The 17,125-nt window shown below is 37.7% G+C and overlaps 2 protein-coding genes and 1 pseudogene across 3 annotated transcripts; all 3 read right to left on the bottom strand.

Moving 5' to 3' along the window:
* Positions 1–6,505: 6,505 nt before the first annotated feature.
* LOC148917331 (uncharacterized) lies at positions 6,506–8,358 on the bottom strand. Its single transcript, XM_089052405.1, has 2 exons — positions 8,209–8,358; positions 6,506–7,537 (listed from the first exon to the last, which is right to left on the bottom strand). Exons 1-2 carry the CDS (start codon positions 8,356–8,358, stop codon positions 6,506–6,508), a joined length of 1,182 nt encoding a protein of 393 aa, XP_088908531.1.
* Positions 8,359–8,759: 401 nt separating this feature from the next.
* LOC148917330 (sugar transporter ERD6-like 7) lies at positions 8,760–12,767 on the bottom strand (annotated as a pseudogene). Its single transcript, XR_016127233.1, has 11 exons — positions 11,121–12,767; positions 10,893–10,968; positions 10,749–10,813; positions 10,586–10,667; positions 10,397–10,477; positions 10,209–10,293; positions 9,935–9,997; positions 9,782–9,843; positions 9,645–9,698; positions 9,474–9,533; positions 8,760–9,389 (listed from the first exon to the last, which is right to left on the bottom strand). The product of XR_016127233.1 is annotated as a sugar transporter ERD6-like 7 (transcript).
* A 152-nt stretch (positions 12,768–12,919) lies between these two features.
* Positions 12,920–15,180, bottom strand: LOC103342790 (uncharacterized). Its single transcript, XM_008246444.3, has 2 exons — positions 13,787–15,180; positions 12,920–13,149 (listed from the first exon to the last, which is right to left on the bottom strand). Exons 1-2 carry the CDS (start codon positions 15,076–15,078, stop codon positions 13,146–13,148), a joined length of 1,296 nt encoding a protein of 431 aa, XP_008244666.2. The 5' UTR covers positions 15,079–15,180; the 3' UTR covers positions 12,920–13,145.
* Positions 15,181–17,125: the final 1,945 nt, after the last annotated feature.

Raw genomic sequence — 17,125 nt, 5'->3', positions numbered from 1 at the left:
TTTATTACCATTAATGGTGATTTAATTTGGAAAAATCAGTTTCTAATTGGTTTAAAAATTAAGCCTGGTTTCTAAATCTCTCTAAAAGCTCACAATTTGATCATTGATCGGTGCACAATTACATATCATTTTGTATCATTCTAACTTATGATTTGGTCATGTTTTTTTGAGTTAAACTTGTGCTTTTAATCTCTTTTATCTTTGTTTTAGTGTATTAAGCTTTGAGACTCATTTAATGCATTTTGGAGTCAAGTTAGCTCAACAATTGTGTCTGCAGATCAGTCAACTTCAAGGATTACAATGTATTTGCTCAGGAAGAACCAGATAATGACCCATACATCATTGGAAAGTTGCGGAAGTCTAATTTCTGGAGCATTTTACGGTTCATGATTCCGAGTCTTCTAGAGGAAGTTATGCAAGTTTCGGCAGCATAATGTCCAATTCAGCAGCATCTGCATTGCTGGGCCAAAAATGAGATTTGAAGGTCTTTTCGATTTTTTCTTGAGCTGGACAGCATATGCTTGGAAAGATAAAACAAAGAGCATCAAGATCCAGATTTTTCCAGATTTTTCAGATTGGAGGAACAAGCCCAAAACAAGCCCAAAACAAGCCCAAAAGGAGACTACAATGCATTGTCATATATGACATATGCATGAGCTAATTGTTTGTGGTGGGATTTGTTTGTGGAGTTTTGCAGCAGACAAAGGAAATAAAAGAAGATGAAGTGGGAGCTGCAACACTAAGCCTAAAGACAAGAGGAATTGTTTTCAAATGCAATTGTGTGTTTGGAGAAGTGAGTGTGATTAGTGCACTCAATTGTATAATTAGATTTTTACTTCTCCTAGGCCTATAAATAGTGAGGTTCTTCAAGCTTGTAAACACACCCCAAGGGGGGGAGCCCTCAAACACTTCTCTAGAGCTCCTCTCCCTTTCTTTCTCTCCTTTCTCTTTCTCAAACACTTTTCCCCCTTGACTTCTCCCTTCTCTTTCTCAAACACTTTCTCCCCCTTCTCTTCTTCTAAATTCTTCAAACACTTTCTTTTCTCTTCCAAAATTCTCCACTTTACACTCAGAGGTGTATTATTGTGGACAGTTAATGATTTTCCTGCCTATAGGAACTTATCTGGTTGTCTCGTTAAAGGATATAAAACTTGTCCAATATGCGGCGATGATACACCTAGTCATAGGTTGAAAAATGGCCACAAAATTTGTTACATTGGGTATAGAAAATGGTTACCAATCAATCATCCATATCGGAGGCACCGTGCAGCTTTTAAGGGGAAACCTGAATATGGCACGCCTCCCGAGCCATTAAACGGAGAAGAAGTGTTGCACATTGTTGAAGATATTAATTACATATGGGGCTCGAAAAATGGGGGAAGTGTTGGTGAGAATGATAGTGACAGAGTTTGTTGGAAGAAGAAATCAAAATTCTTTGATCTCGAGTATTGGAAATATCTTCATGTGAGGCATGTCCTAGATGTTATGCATATTGAGAAGAATGTTTGCGATAGTATCATTGGTACATTGCTGGAAATCCCTGGAAAAAATAAAGATGGAATTGCTGCTCGGTTAGATTTATTGAACATGGGGGTCAAAACTGATTTGCAACCCAAATATGGACAAAGACGTACTCGCTTGCCTCCAAGGCCTTGGAATTTGTCAAAAGCAGAGAAGAGAGCAGTTTGCAATTCTTTCTATGGTATGAAGGTCCCTGAAGGTTATTGTTCAAATATAAAAAATCTTGTATCTTTAAAAGATTCAAGACTTCTTGGACTTAAATCTCATGATTGTCATACCTTGATGCAAAAATTGCTCCCTGTGGCAATTTGTTCTGTTTTGGAGAAGCCTGCAAGGTATGCAATAACTCGATTGTGCTTCTTCGTCAATACTATATGTGCAAAGACGGTAGATGTTTCCAAGCTAGATAAGTTGGAAGAAGATGTAGTAGTTACTTTGTGTTTGCTTGAGAAGTACTTTTCACCTTCATTCTTTAATATCATGGTTCATCTAGTAGTACATCTTGTCAGAGAAGTTCGTCTATGTGGCCCAGAATATTTTAGATGGATGTATGCATTTGAAAGGTATATGAAAGTGCTAAAAGGGTATGTTCAGAACCATACTTTTCCGGAATGTTGCATTGCTGAGCGGTATATAGCTGAAGAAGCTGTGGAGTTTTGCACCGAGCATTTATCTGATGTTAATACAGTTGGAGTGCCTTCAAGCCAGAAGATGGGAGTTTCGAAGCCATTATCAGGTTGCACAGTAAGCTTAGTTGATCGGGACTTGTTAAACCATGCACATCTATATGTCTTGGAGAATACGGAGGAAGTCCTACCTTATATCGAGTACGTATGACTTTTATTTTTCATATAGAGCCATTTTAAATATTATTATTGCTTATGTTAATCTTATATACAAGGAACCATAATGCTTAATTTTTTCGTATCAATGTAGGGAACATATGATCCACATCAAGACCATTTATCCAAAATTTAGAAAGAGAACAAAGTGGCTGCAAGATAAGCACAATAACACTTTCATTCAATGACTTCACTATAATGTATATATATGTTATTGAATGACATGCATATTCAACTTTTAATTTTCTTCCATTCTATATGTTAGATTGAATTAAGATATATATGATTAATTTGCAGGTTCAAAGTGAACTTAATGGGGAAGAGCATAATGGCGTATCAGAAAATTTGAGGTGGCTATTAGCTGGTCCAAGCATGGCAGTGTCATCATATAGGAGCTATCTTATTAATGGTGTTAAATTTAACACCAAGGCACAAGATGATGTGCGAACTGTCCAAAATAGTGGAGTTTATTTGTTTGCACATACTATGCAAGTTGCTAGTGCTAAGGATAAAACCCTATTGTCTCCAATATGGGTTTTTATGCTGTTATTCAAGAAATTTGGGACCTTGACTACCAAAAGTTTAGAATCTCAGTCTTGAGGTGTGATTGGATAGATAACACTTCGGGCCTTGTAGTCGACGAACTTGAATTTACCCTTGTAGATCTGAGAAAAATTTGACATAGGAATGACCAATTTGTTATGGCCCAATGCATCGTGGTTGGTCGGTAGTGTTGTCAATGCCTAATAGAGAATATAATAATGTTATTGGTGATGATGTGTTAGGTGATACTAGAATTAAGTGTGAGCCATTTACTAGAGGGATACCAAATGTTGATACATTTGATGACTTAGTGGGTGAGTTTGGGAATGAAAATATTAGAGATGGGTGTGAAGACATATGGATTGATTGATTGTTGTAATGTATGACATTAGTTATTCAGCTAATTGTATGACATTAATTAATAATTCTGTACAACATTTTAATTCTGATCACATTTTCATTATGCAGGCTTTGGGCATGACAAGTCAAAAATTAAAAATGCTGGGTTAAAGCTGTAAAGTACGATGGTTCGGTAAAAAAATTGGAAACACAGACGTCTAAGATAAAAACAACGTCGGGTTTTAAAAAGGCAAAAGACCGTAAAATAAAAGAACAGACATCTGAAAAAAAAAAAAATGAAGACGATTTGCTTAAAATAAACCGTCGTCTAAAGAGAGGAATGAACCAAAATAAACCATTCTCCAAAATTGGAGACATTCTTGACACTAAAAATTGGAGACATTCTTGACACTGAAAATGAAGTTACATTCCACATTTACACCCAACCACACCGACCAATGCAGTAAACCATGAAAGTCAAGAAATTTCATCCAAGCACACGCCTTCAGCATATAATCTTATCCAATGGAGATCTGACAAAGGCAGCAATCTTCAAACGTGGACAAATGCCACTAACGTGTAACTGAGACAACTCCAATGAAGAACAAGGTGGCTATTGAGTTGAAATCATAGAGATCCCCAAGGGATCGCAACTCTCCAAGAGCTAATCCAGCCTGAGGGAAAAAACAGAGTCAGAGATACATAGGCATAACCAGTGACACTTTAGTACATTATGAACGCAAGAGAACTCAGATTAATCACTATTATAATTGTCCTTCATAGATTAGGCCTAACTCTATCTCAAAACCTTAATATGTTGGTAGCAGGTGGTTTGAGCTCCAACCACTTCGTGAAATTAACCAAAATAAACCATTCTCCAAAATTGATGCTTTCTCTTCCAAAATTAGAAAACTAACAATATTGCTAAAGACGATTTTATTTTTTTCTGCATGGGTAAACAGTGCAGATTGAGATGACAGAGATGAAGGTATAATGATCTTCCTCTATTCAAAAAATAACAATCATATATGTTTTTGCATAGTGATTTTTATTGTGTCATTTGAGCATAGAATCCTTCAGGATTTGAGTAGAGTTCTAATAATTCCTTGTGATGTTCTGAGACCACAATTGAACTTCATAATTTAACCCAAAATTTTCATAGAAGTGAAAGACACATACCCTGACAGTGACATAACCAGCTGGTATCAGACTAATTATGGTTGCCAGGAAGAAAATTTGATAGGGTGCATCAACTATTGGTGAAGCAAGATTAATAAACGTGTTTGGCAAGGTGGGGGTCAATCGTAGAAACAACAGGTAGTTCAAAAGTCCCTATCTTCTTTTAGCCACCTAGAAGAAAAAATAAATGACTTACTCCTATATCAATGAGAGATATGGAGACATTTGAATTTACCTGGTTTTGGAAAAACTGCAGTTTGTCAGACTAAAGAGAGAAGACAACTTTGACAAGAAATAAGAAGAAGATGCACTAGCAGTGGCATTGAAAACTACCAAAGCTACACCTTTGACCCAAAAGGGGAAGCAGCAAGCAAGGACATGAATACAGTACCAGGGGCAAAAACAAAAACCTCCCAACCTATAGGGTCATTTACGAGTTCATACTCGATTTTGGGGACATTTACCAGGTATATACTCAACGTCACATAAACCCTACAATTTGACCCCTCCGTTGGTGAGATCGTCAAAAAATCCATTATCTGCCTATGTGGCATTTGTGGAGCCCATTTTTTAACTGACATGGACTCCACATAAGAAATAAAATTAATAAAATGAATGAAAAAAATCTAAAAACCCAAAAAACATCTTTTCCCATTTTCCCTGCCTTCCACCCAACCTCCAACCCACCCTCCCACACCTTCTTCCCACCGCCATTAGATCTGACTCTTCCCAATCTAGATCAAGTCGCCATCTGGCCCCACCTCCCCCCAACAAAAACACATTTGGTTTCACCTCCATGGTCGTCTTGTATGGTCACTGAAGCTTGTGAACTTTGTTCTTTGATTCAAATTTACATATCTGCAACTATGCTTGTTCGTTGATTTTTTTGTTTTTTTTGTTTTTGTTTTGTTTGTTTTGTTTGTTTTTCTGTTTGAGTATCAAGGATCTGGTTGCACGGCCCCAAACCTCTTATTCGAACACGGCCTTGTGCCACCCAAATCTAAGCAACAAGTCGAGTCGTGTTCGTACATTGATGATGTCGAGGAGGGTTTGGATCGGGATGGCTTCGCTGTGTAGGGGGTTTTGAAGGGAGAAGATATATATATTTTTTATCAATCAGAGTTGGTTTTGCTTGCTCCAATGACAGAATACTCGCTCCCCAAGGATTCTTATTTTCTTGGATTTGATAGCTCAACTTAGTAAGTTACCAATCCCTCACTCTTTCTCTCTGGTTCGATTTCGTTCTTTGATGCTTCTAAGATGAAATTGGTTTTATTTTATGTTTGAATATTGCATGTGTTTTGGATGAAGAGAATGTGGAACCACAAGGTCACTCGCATCCGCTTGACCCTTTTAGCTATGGACTTTACTCAAACATCTTTGGAGATCTAGAGCGTTTTGACTCGGCTACAATGGCGGTTGGATGGGTGACTGGTGGGCAGTGGCGGAGCCAAGAATCTTACCACAAGGGGTCTTAGTGTAAAAGTCCAAATAAAAATTTAGGATGGAAAAAACATATTGAAAATGAAATCATAGTACTTTCATTCATAATTCATAACGGAAACAATATTACAAGCCATAATTGTCCACGACGAGGTTTCATATTTTGAAAACGAAGCATTATAGTTTCATTTTCAATACAAGCAAAAATATCTCTCTCAATATAAACAAGCAAGCTACCATTCAACCATTGATCTCCCATTTTGTTCCTAAGTGGACCCTTAACAATATTCATGACAGAAAATGCTCTCTCCACTGAAACAGTTGCAACCGGTAAAACTAAAGACAATGTAATGAGCAAATAGACATAATTGAACACTTGATGCATTCTTGTTTCCACCATTTTTTTTTTTGCAAGATCACCAATCCCTTCCAATTGAGAGAAATCACTACTGGAACGCACATAATAAATATAAATCTCAAGTTGATCTTCAAGTGTCAAACGATCCTCATTCGAAAAGTCTTGAGGATAAAATTGAGCAAGACGAAGTAACTTTGATTTATCAAAAGCTACAAATGAATCTTTCGGACTCAAACATGCCAAACAAATAAGCAATTCGGTATTTACCTCATTAAAGCGATCATCTAACTCCATTCAACTCACCTCTCATATTGCTAGCACCATCATAACCTTGTCCTCGTAGCTTGGAAAGGCTCAAACCATTGCTAGAAAAGAATGTGTCAATAGCATCCTTTAGTGAACTTGAAGTAGTGTTAGTAACATATTGGATACCCACAAATCTTTCAATTACATTCCCTTTGTCATCCACATAACGCAACACCATAGCTATTTGCTCTTTCACCGACACATCATGTGCTTCATCCACCAATATTGAAAAGAATCTATCTTTTAGACCATCCATGATAGCATCAAGTGTTTCAAGGGCACATGAATTCACAATTTCTTTTTGAATGCAAGGAGCTAGTAATTTGAGATTCCCCGGACCATTTTCCATCACAACTTCTCTAACTTTATCATCATTATCTGCAAGGAATTGCAATAGCTCCAAGTAATTTCCCTTATTGCTTGAAGTGACACTTTCATCATGGCCACGAAAAGCAAGACCTTGTCGCAATAAAAACTTAGTGCACTTGATTGATGCATTCAAGCATGTGCGATAAGCCTTACGAGCTTGGTCAGAGTGTTTGCTCACTGCCATTTCAATATGTGTATTTTGATTCATCAAATTTGTAGCAGCTTCTCTAGCCTTATTATGAACACTCCCAACCGGTCCAACATGCATCTTAAATCTTTCTCTCCCTTTCTTCCAATTCTTAAATCCATCTCTAGTGAAAGCTTCACTACCCACTTGTTCAAAATTGGTTTTAAAGATATAGCAATAGAGACAAAATGCCGCATCTTTAGATATACTATACTCCAACCAATCAAACTCATCAAACCATTGGGGAATGAAGCGTCGATTAATTCCCGACATATTAGTTATTGGGAAATTATGACCTCTAGGTTGACAAAGTCCTTTTTGTAGATATGATCTTCGGACCTCATCTCTCATATTAGCATCATAATCTATCATTCGAATTCTTAATCCAGGGTCTGCTTGAAGATTACCCAAAACACCATATGACTTTGTCTTGAACTTTGAGTTCTTGAACTACCAACATTATTTGAACAATCAAAATTATCCGAACTACCTGAACTCGATGATGACTTTCTCTTAAAAAACTGTTCCATAATAATTCTACATATACAAAATAATGAAAATAAAAACTCACAATATAAACAAACCATCAATATAATCAAAATAAATATGAATTGAATTTCAATTAAATTAAATATATTCTACATATACAAAATAATGAAAATAAAAACACACAATATAATCAAACCACCAATAGAATCAAAATAAATATGAATTAGGTTTAAATTAAATTAAATATATCATACATAGTAACATAGGGTTTAGAACTTACTTGAATTGTGAAATTTCACAATAACAATGAGCAAATACAAAGAGAGTAGCTGGCACGACGAGGCAAAGACAAAGGCACCTCAATGGCGGCAAGAAGGGAGGAGATGGAGTTGAGGGTTTTGTTGTTGGGGAAGGGATTGAGTTGGGAACTTAGGGTTGGAGGAGAAAACAAAAGAAAATTGGGGATTTTGGAATGGAGGAATCGGTCTGCCTGTAAGCAATGGCTAGAGGATACATTGGTCATTATTTTTTTCAGACTGCCCAAAACGACATAGTTTTGGCAGTCATTTAAAAATTCCTAGGCCAAAACGACGCTGCTTTCCCAAAGTTATTTTAAAAAAAACTCGCCACACCAAATTCTTCTTCTTCTTCACCGCGAACCTTCCTTCTTCTTTCGGACATTTCGTCGACCACTTGGTGTGTAGTTCCCAAGAGGTCGCACCAAGAGCTCCAAGGACCTCTAAGCTTATTTCCATGGCTTCCAAGAGATCGTGCGACCCCATTGACCCCACTGTGGCTCCGCCTCTGCTAGTGGGTTTATGGTTGGGGTTGGGGGCAGGGGAGGGATTAATGTTGGAGGAGAGACGAGAAATAATGGGTGGTGGTTTGGTTGGCTAGAATGACTGGCTTTGCTAGGTAGGGAGAGGAGATATATTTTTTTAACAACTTTCTTGAGTTTTAAATTTTAATGATTTTAATATTTTAAAATTAATTTGAAAAAGTAGAAATTTTTTTATTTATGATTTGTTTGTCCATTTGGAGGCCTATGTCATTAAAAAATAGAATCCACATTCACCACGACAGCATTTAATAGATTAACTAACAATTTAGCTAACAGAAGAAGTAAATTGTAGTGTTTCCGTTACGTTGAGTATGCACGGATAAATGTCCCCAAAATCAAATATGAACTCGTAAATAACCCTATAGGTTGAGGGATTTTATGTAGTTTATCCAAATAAATAAACCAATCAATGCCAAACAGTCATTGCAACAAATGAAAAGGAAGTAGAGACAATGTTTTTGTGGGATAAACAGTAGCAGTACAATATTTTTGTGGTTTGGAAGCCTCTCAATATTCCATCAACCAATGTGCCGACTGTGCTGTCAAAATTTTCAACGACAATGAATGACCACAAAAAATGCTCTTCATTTCTTTTATTTTTTTTTTAATTCTTCCTTCACTTCTCTATTTAGTAATGTCTCATTGGATTTGTTCCAGGGTTTTCCCTTTTGTTTCCAGTACCATCAAGATCACGAACAATATAGCCAAAGCATTGATGGCTGCACACAGAATGAAGGTACCTTAAAATAGAGACATGTAATGAGTTATTACCATGTATAATCAGATTTCCTTTATAAATTAACTCTACTAAATATTACTCTCTAGTTTTTATAATAAGAAAAAGAAAAGGTATTTCCCATAGGAGCTCTAACTCATAAGAAAGTTGAAAGTGTAGGAACACAACCATGTACCAAGCCAGTTCACTAAAGTTGCAAAGCTTCCAGCCTGCCCTTTAATATTTATAGGGAATATCTGCAGCAGTTGGAAATTTATTCAGATAAGTGACATGATCGATTACGGACAGTTAGATGAGTAAATGTTGCAAATTTTATATACCGCAGACATCACAATCCAAGGAACTGCTCCCATTCGTATTGAGAAGGATCCTATATATATCTGAATCCAGAAACAAATTGTTAAAATAAATATAAGAGAAAAAATGGAAACTCAATGTTAAAAGAGAACGATCTGCGAGAATAATATATTTCAACAAGGCTCATCAGTTACCAGTATGCCAGTTACAGCAAGTATGGGAGTTGCCGTGAGTGCCAATTCATGAACCTGGTTCACAAAGAGCCTTTCATCACGTTATGTTGGATAAACCTAAACAGAGAGACGTTAGGGTGTCACTGATTGAGGATTACTTTCAGAAAGAATGAAATGGCAGTCAGAGAAGAGAGCCAAGTACCAACCCTGACGCAGACACCTAGAATAAATTGGAAAAAGTTAAACCTTCTGAATGTGAATAGCAACTTTTCTCAGCAAATTCTCAGAACAAAAACCATCCACCAATTTACCAAAATTAGAGGCTTTCGTCCGGCTTTATCCATTACGGATGCAGCAACGGCAGTAACCACAACCTGTAAAGCAGAACCGCATCAAGATGCTTTAGTGGATAAAAATTAAAAGATCTGTCACAGTAGAGATTTAGAACCTAAAGAATAGCGTAAGTTATAGTTCCAACGCTGGAAGAAAATCCTGAAGTAGATACAGAAAGGTACATTGAAGTTGTAGATACTGAAAACATGGATTGTAGTAGTGCCAGAATGCCAAGCTATTCTTTCTTTCTACCTGCTTGTTCAAAGATATTGATGACATAGAAACAGACCCCATTGATTCCTCCCAATTGTTGAAAGACCATCAACCCAACTGCAATCTGATCAAACAAAGATTAATAGCAAAGAAAGGTCTAACCAGAAAGGCAAAGAAAGGAAAAAGCAAAAACTGACAGTACAAACGGTGTAGAAAGAAGCCCTTACCATGACTGAGCGCAAGTATCTCCTTTGAAACAAATCCAGCAATTTGGCTTTAGGGAGCCGGTCAAGAGTTAGGATATAATCCTATCAAGGTATTTACATGTTATTCCATAACATATATGATCATCCTGATGCTCCAAGAGATTGTCAACGTAGGCTAGGAAATGGAGTTGAGGAGTTGAAAATAAGAACCTGTATTTCTGCTGCTTCATGAGATATGTCAGCATCTTTGCCACGAAGTTTCTACAAACTCTCTCTGGCATCCTGTTTTCGCCTGAATTGATGAGGAAGTCATCAACTTGTTGAATGTTGCCATTATATAACTACAAAAAGAAAAAAGAAAAGTAGTTCTTACCAACCATCTTGGAGACTCGGGAATGAAAAAGAGACCGAAAATGGTCACTGCACAGGGAACTAGTCCTGCAATCACCACACAAATGAGCACTCTACTACTATTTTAGATAAGTATTCTAAAGCACAGTCTGTCTAAGTAAATCACCGATTAATGCCAAAGCCCTCCAGCTTACTAGTACCCCAAGTATGAAGGAAATTGACACTCCAGAAATGATCATTAACTATAAAATAAGCAGAAGACAAAGTTAGATATGATCTAATCCAAACCCATAAAGTTTGTTGTTGAACTAACACATCAATTTCTTGCTAAAAATATCAAAGCTAACTCACAAAAGAATAGGTTCAAGGATTGCACTTCTTGTTACATGTTTACCTGATTTATAGCAGTGAATCTTCCTCGAAGATTTTTGGGTGCAATTTCAGCTATGAAAACAGGTACCTTATTATCCAGGAATTGAAATAAACCTCTGATAAATATCAAGAGCTGTATGTATGCACATACATACACATAAACAAATGGGGAATCTTTACAAAGAAAACTGATCCTTTTTTAATAAAGAAGACCACTCCAAGATTTAAAATATACTTTAATATATCTTATTTAGCTCCAGCACTAAAAACCCATATGCAATTGCTCAGCTATGTGAGAACAGGACCAATAGAACAACAACCCAGAAACATACAATTGAAAGAATCCCAAAAGAAACACACATATTGAAAAGCTCACAAAATGATTTCAATAAAAACAGAAACGCAAAGGTCCAAATGTAATCAGAACAGAAAAGTTATAAATAAATACATGGATGCCCCATTTCAACAATCCGAGACAAGAATCCGATAGCCCACTGCGGCAAGAATGGACATTTTGGAACTGATCCACATCGAGCTCCTTGTTAATGATTCCCACAGTGAAGTAAATGCTATCAGAAGGCAGCAAATCGACTCTGATTTCGTCCATTGTGTCCATTATTTCTTCTTTTGGAAAGAAAAAAATGAAGGATTAAAACTTAATGAACATGTATTCATGGCTTTGGCTAAGCTTTTATTTTTCTAGGTTGGATTTGTAAGACGAGATAGGGGATAAAGATTGATATTTTATTTTATTTTGGGAAATTGACACAGAGATGGGTTTCGCGAGAGGGAGAAACAGAGTGGTGGTGATCATGGAGCGACGATGGAGAGATAAAACGAGGAGAAAGGAAGAGAGAACTGTGAGAGAGAGCTGAGACACAGAGAGCGAAGTCAGAAGTGTTCAGTCAGCAATCAATGGCCAATAACTCCACAATAGATATGCTTTTATATGGAGGGCAATTAGGTAATTTCAAGTCCCTAAGTGATTATATCGGAACAAGATTTGTAAAGTGATCATTTGAGAATGAAAGTTGTGAAAAGTGATTATATCAGTATATTTCCCAAGATTTTATTCTATCTGTACTCAATCCATTCTCTTTCATGATTAAGGTCTCTAAAAAATAAAGGAAGCAAAGAGGACCAAGTGAGCAGGAAACAGAAAATAAACTCGTAGGAGAACATGCTACCATTCAGAAAGAGATTGACATCCCCACCCAATGGTGAACATTAATTCAACAGATGTTAGTGTGACAGAGAACAGAAGCCTAACCAGGAGTCCAGTTGGGAAAGAAGACATCAAATTCCTGCTCAGTGTGATGACTGCTAAAATGGTACAGAAAACAATCCATGATCCAAGCTTTTTTTATTTCTTGTTTATCTTATTTGACTGATCCTTTAACTTGGCATTGGTATACCTGATCTCAGCTGAAGAAAGATGAGTGTTTGAGTTGTACCTGCATAGTAGTAGTTAGGCCACATCCAGCTTACTGAAATCTTTTGGGGCAAAAATGGGCAATCAAAGATTTAAGGATGAGGGGGATTGTAGTCGTCTAATTGCGAAAGTTCTTGATCCTGATGGTAAAGTTTTGCTAGCTCCAATTTCCAACAAGCTTAGACAGCTTGGACTCAAAATGTGGCGATCAAGCCTCCATATATGTTGTCCTGGGAGGGTTTAGGGGGAGGTCCAAAACATGTAGACTTAGTGCACTTCATGAAACACAAAGGTGTATTTTATTTAGAGTTGTGCTTAGCTGAAACTTGAGACTTTGACCATGTGAGATAAGGTGAGCCGTTTAACCATAACAAATGAAGAAACGTGAATGAACAAACGAGACCAATATTCGAATAAATAGATTACTAAAGTGGCACGATACAGCCCATTCTTGAGTTTTGATTGGAACCAAAAAGCATATCAAAAAGTTTTGTTTTCTTGCAATTACAAAAGCACAGTCAACCAGACCACAAATATCTTATCTTAAATAAGCTAAGACAACACTAACTAGCTTGCAAGGTCCTCTCCTCATAGCATGAATCTTCTCTTGACAATTTACCTGTCCCAAAAAATACATAAATAACAAAATTTGAGCAAACCCTCCATAATGAACTAACCGAAAGTGAAGAAATCAACATTAGATTAGAGTCCAGTAAAAACAATAGTAAGATTGTTATAAGTAATCACAATTCCACACCTAGCATTTGAAATGGCAGGATACTAGCTGGCATTGCATATGTAACAAAAACATATAAGACATATGTGGCAAAAGTTGTGCCACCCTAACATAGTGCACATTCTTGTATGCGTTACTATAACCCACAGAGATTTGACACCAAGGTACAACAAGGAAACAATATTAAAATGCATAGAGGGAGAGTGAATTATACAAATTCTCGACCACTAGAAATAAGCATGATTTCCTCACAACCAGTTAACAAACACTCAAAGAAACTACGAACATAGGAAAAAAAAGGAGACCCTTCGTACTTCATCCACGTTCAATATTTTGCAGGAACTTGCAAAGACAGATATAACTAGCTTTCCTCTATCTGTACCTATTTATGTGCATATCTCGTATTACAATCAGATTGTTATATGACTAAAGCACTGCAATATATTCACACAATATAACCGTATCATAGAACAGATTACCCATATATAATGCAGAGTTATGTAGGCATAAAACAACTTACAGAACAAAAGCACCAATCATGGTAGACGATGTGATATCGCAATTAAAATAGCGAGTATGCACATGTTTGATGTCCGGCGGTGAGAATTCAAAGGTTAAGACCATAACCCGCAACTTCTCAGTCGTAGATAAGGTCATAACCAAGCAGACTTTTTGACCCGCTAGTTGGATAAAACTGTGATCAAGTGGTTCATATGGTTCACGAAATTCAACAGGTATATCTTGCGGCAGAGGCAGTTCTTTGATAACTTCACCATGATCAGCCCCAATGAAGTGGACAATAATCGCCCTTCTAAATGTAAATGTGAACAAGAAATAGCCATTGTTATCCGGCACGACCAAAGCTTTTCCTTTAAAGGGGAGACTACGACCATAGAAAAACCTAGGGGTACCAATTTCTATCCATCCTGCGTCATTCTCGGTGTCAAAACCATAAACCACAGGGATGTTGGGAGTTGACATAAGGATAAAATTACCCATGATTGCAAAGGAGGAGTCCGTGATGTCTCCCTTTTCAAGAATTGGAGGTGCAGGAAGCGGAGACCATTTCTTAAAGTTGGGGTCGAATACCTGGAAGTAAGTAGGCGTACTAACCCTAAAGAATTCCGTCTCACGGGCGAGAGCATAGAGTTTCCCCGAAACCTCCACCAGCAGGGGATCACAGATCCCTTTTCCAAACATTTCCCCAAACATACGCTCTCTGCCACTCATTTTGATTGTGGGATTCGGATCCCGAGTCTCAAATCCATATACAGCACTACTCGAGTCTGGTCCGAATCGCCACTTAAGGGGATCGGGCACTGTTGTGATGTTGAATTTCAAGCCTCCGGCGAAAACAATTTGAGATCCAAAGACACCGCAACCCATATCGACGGGAAGAAACTCGCCGGTGAGAGAAGCCCGATAGCATAATTCACTATTGCCCTTGGAGCAAGCGGCGCATTCGGTTCTGGTTGTCGTATCATCCGGATGGTTTAATTCACAGCAATCCTCCTCATCGGGGGCTTTGAGGGACGACAGGCATGGGCATTTGATTCTATCACCATCACCACCAATAGCAGTAGGATTAAGAGGAAGATCGGAATGACCAATAGCAGTAGGATCAGGATTAGGTTTAGGTTTAGGATTGGTAGGAAGAACGGGATCAAAGCTGCAGGAGCATGATGACGAAAACAAATCACCCAATTTGATGGAATGGATAACGTAAGAAACACTCACATTATTCAAAACCATGGAACATATATATAAGGATCTCTCATCATTCGACCTTAATGGTCCCGTCAGATCTTCCATGCCTCCGCCGCCGCCGCTTGACGCCCTACACCACTTGCTTGATATGCTAAGATATCCACCCAAAAGCCCTAGGCGTTTTCGATTTCTCAAGTTTCACACTGCCTTTTTACTATGTTATTCAACCTAAAAACAAAAGATTTGGGCCACACTGCAAGGAGAGCCCATTGATACAAATTTGAGAGTCTGGCCCTGAATATCTCTTTGACAAAAACCCAATCACACACATCCTATCCCTTGCATTGCAACACATTTTTCAATAGGGTGGGCATTCAAACTAGAAAACCGAAAAATCGAATTGACCAAAAATTGGACCAAGTTTGTAATAACCCAATCCTAAATTAGTATTTAATTATTAGAATATTCAAGTAAAAGACAATTTTACTCTGATGATATTTTAATGGGTTTAAAGTTGACTTTTGTTAGGGAAAGAATTTGGGGATCTGGGGATTTGGGTGGTACCATTGCTTAGAGCTCGACGATACGAGTTCGTAGACATGCGGCTCGCCCAATTCCGAGTTGTAATGCGGGAGGAAATGTCCAAGTTGTAGCTATAGCGTTATAGTGCCGGGTCTTCTTCTTCCTTGTGATATAACCAGATTTTCTGGTTATGATTATTTTCATTCCTTCCACTTCCATCTTTTTTTGAGGAGTCGTCTCGTCCCGGTTTCCATCGCAACCTTAACGAAATTTCTTCCCCTCGTCCTCCTTTATAAAACCCACCCAAGACTCGATTCGATTCGCTGACAATGAGCTCGATTCGAATGATAGAAAAGGGTTAGGTTTTCCGGCGGTGTTTTAGCCTTTTCCAGCGATTCCGACGACCAAATCCATTGAGTGAGTTATGGAAATTCATCCTCTCATTATGCTATATCTGCTTATGTAATTAGTTTGGTTTAGTTTTGGAGTTCTGGAGATTGATTTAAACACCCATTTTCGGCCTAGAGTTCCGGCCTTTTTCACCCATTTTCAGCCACTTTTTGGCCGGGGTCCAAAAACAAAAGTTTCTTCACTCAATGTCCTAATCATGTAGGTATAGGTCTTGACCGGCAGTATGAAGATTTTTCAATCGCCAGAATTGCTTTGGGCGCCTACATGTTGCCGATTCATGTGGCTTCGCGTGGGCCACTTTGTGGCAAGTCTTTAGTCCTAAAATAATCCTCATGTTGTCCCGAGCACAACGGTATGCTCGGATTTGAATTTGGTCATCGTTTGACTGTCGATCGGATATCGCATATTAGGCGTTATCCGGGTTTGATATGTTCAGACCGTTGGATCGACTTCATTTTCAAATATGTTGAGCTAGGCATCTCTAGGACTATGTAGGAATTCGCGGATTGTGAATCGGAGTCTCAGATGTTTTGATTCAATGACTTAAAAGTTACGTTAAACGATAACCGTCTAATCGTGCGATCGGGAGCGATCCGACCACTCGATTGAGACCAAACTTTTGAGACATGTTAAGTAGACCTTGTCAGACTTATAGGAATGTTTGGAACGAAATTCGGAGGTTGTGGGCCCCGGGGGCCCAATTGGTCAAATTGCGCGATCGGGGTCAAATCGAACTTTGGATCATGACGAGAGTTCAAGGATGGGTTTTATTCGTGAGTTTGTGGGCACTGCGAGCCAGTTGACTTAGTTGGTGGGCTATGTTGGCTCGGTTGAGGCCATTTAGTTTTTGTTATGGTAAGTAGAGGCTTGTTTTTAAATGGTATTATCTTCAAAGAGTTCTTTTAAATATTTATGAGCTATTGCAATTGCTTTCAGTTTCCAAGCATATTATATTATATTTAATTCTATGGAATTGGGAATGGCTTGGTTAACTGAGTTTTAGCATTATTAAATAATTAATTAAATGCCTAATTGTATGTCTAAATTTAAATATATGCTCAGGGGCTTGAAACTATTAAATCATAAATATTAGTTTACATGTTAGTATGTGTTATATATTTAAATGTTAATGAAAACAGTTTTGATAGATTATGCATGGTCGTAGTCAATTGAGAAATCTTGGAATTGCTCCTATTTTAGGAAGGAATATTTTTGGTTA

The sequence above is a fragment of the Prunus mume genome, linkage group LG5, assembly GCF_029339155.1.
Source record: "Prunus mume cultivar Tortuosa linkage group LG5, ASM2933915v1, whole genome shotgun sequence".
Classification (NCBI taxonomy): domain Eukaryota; kingdom Viridiplantae; phylum Streptophyta; class Magnoliopsida; order Rosales; family Rosaceae; genus Prunus; species Prunus mume.
The sequence above is the reverse complement of the archived record's forward strand: the minus strand, read 5'-3'. Positions and strand labels throughout refer to the sequence as shown.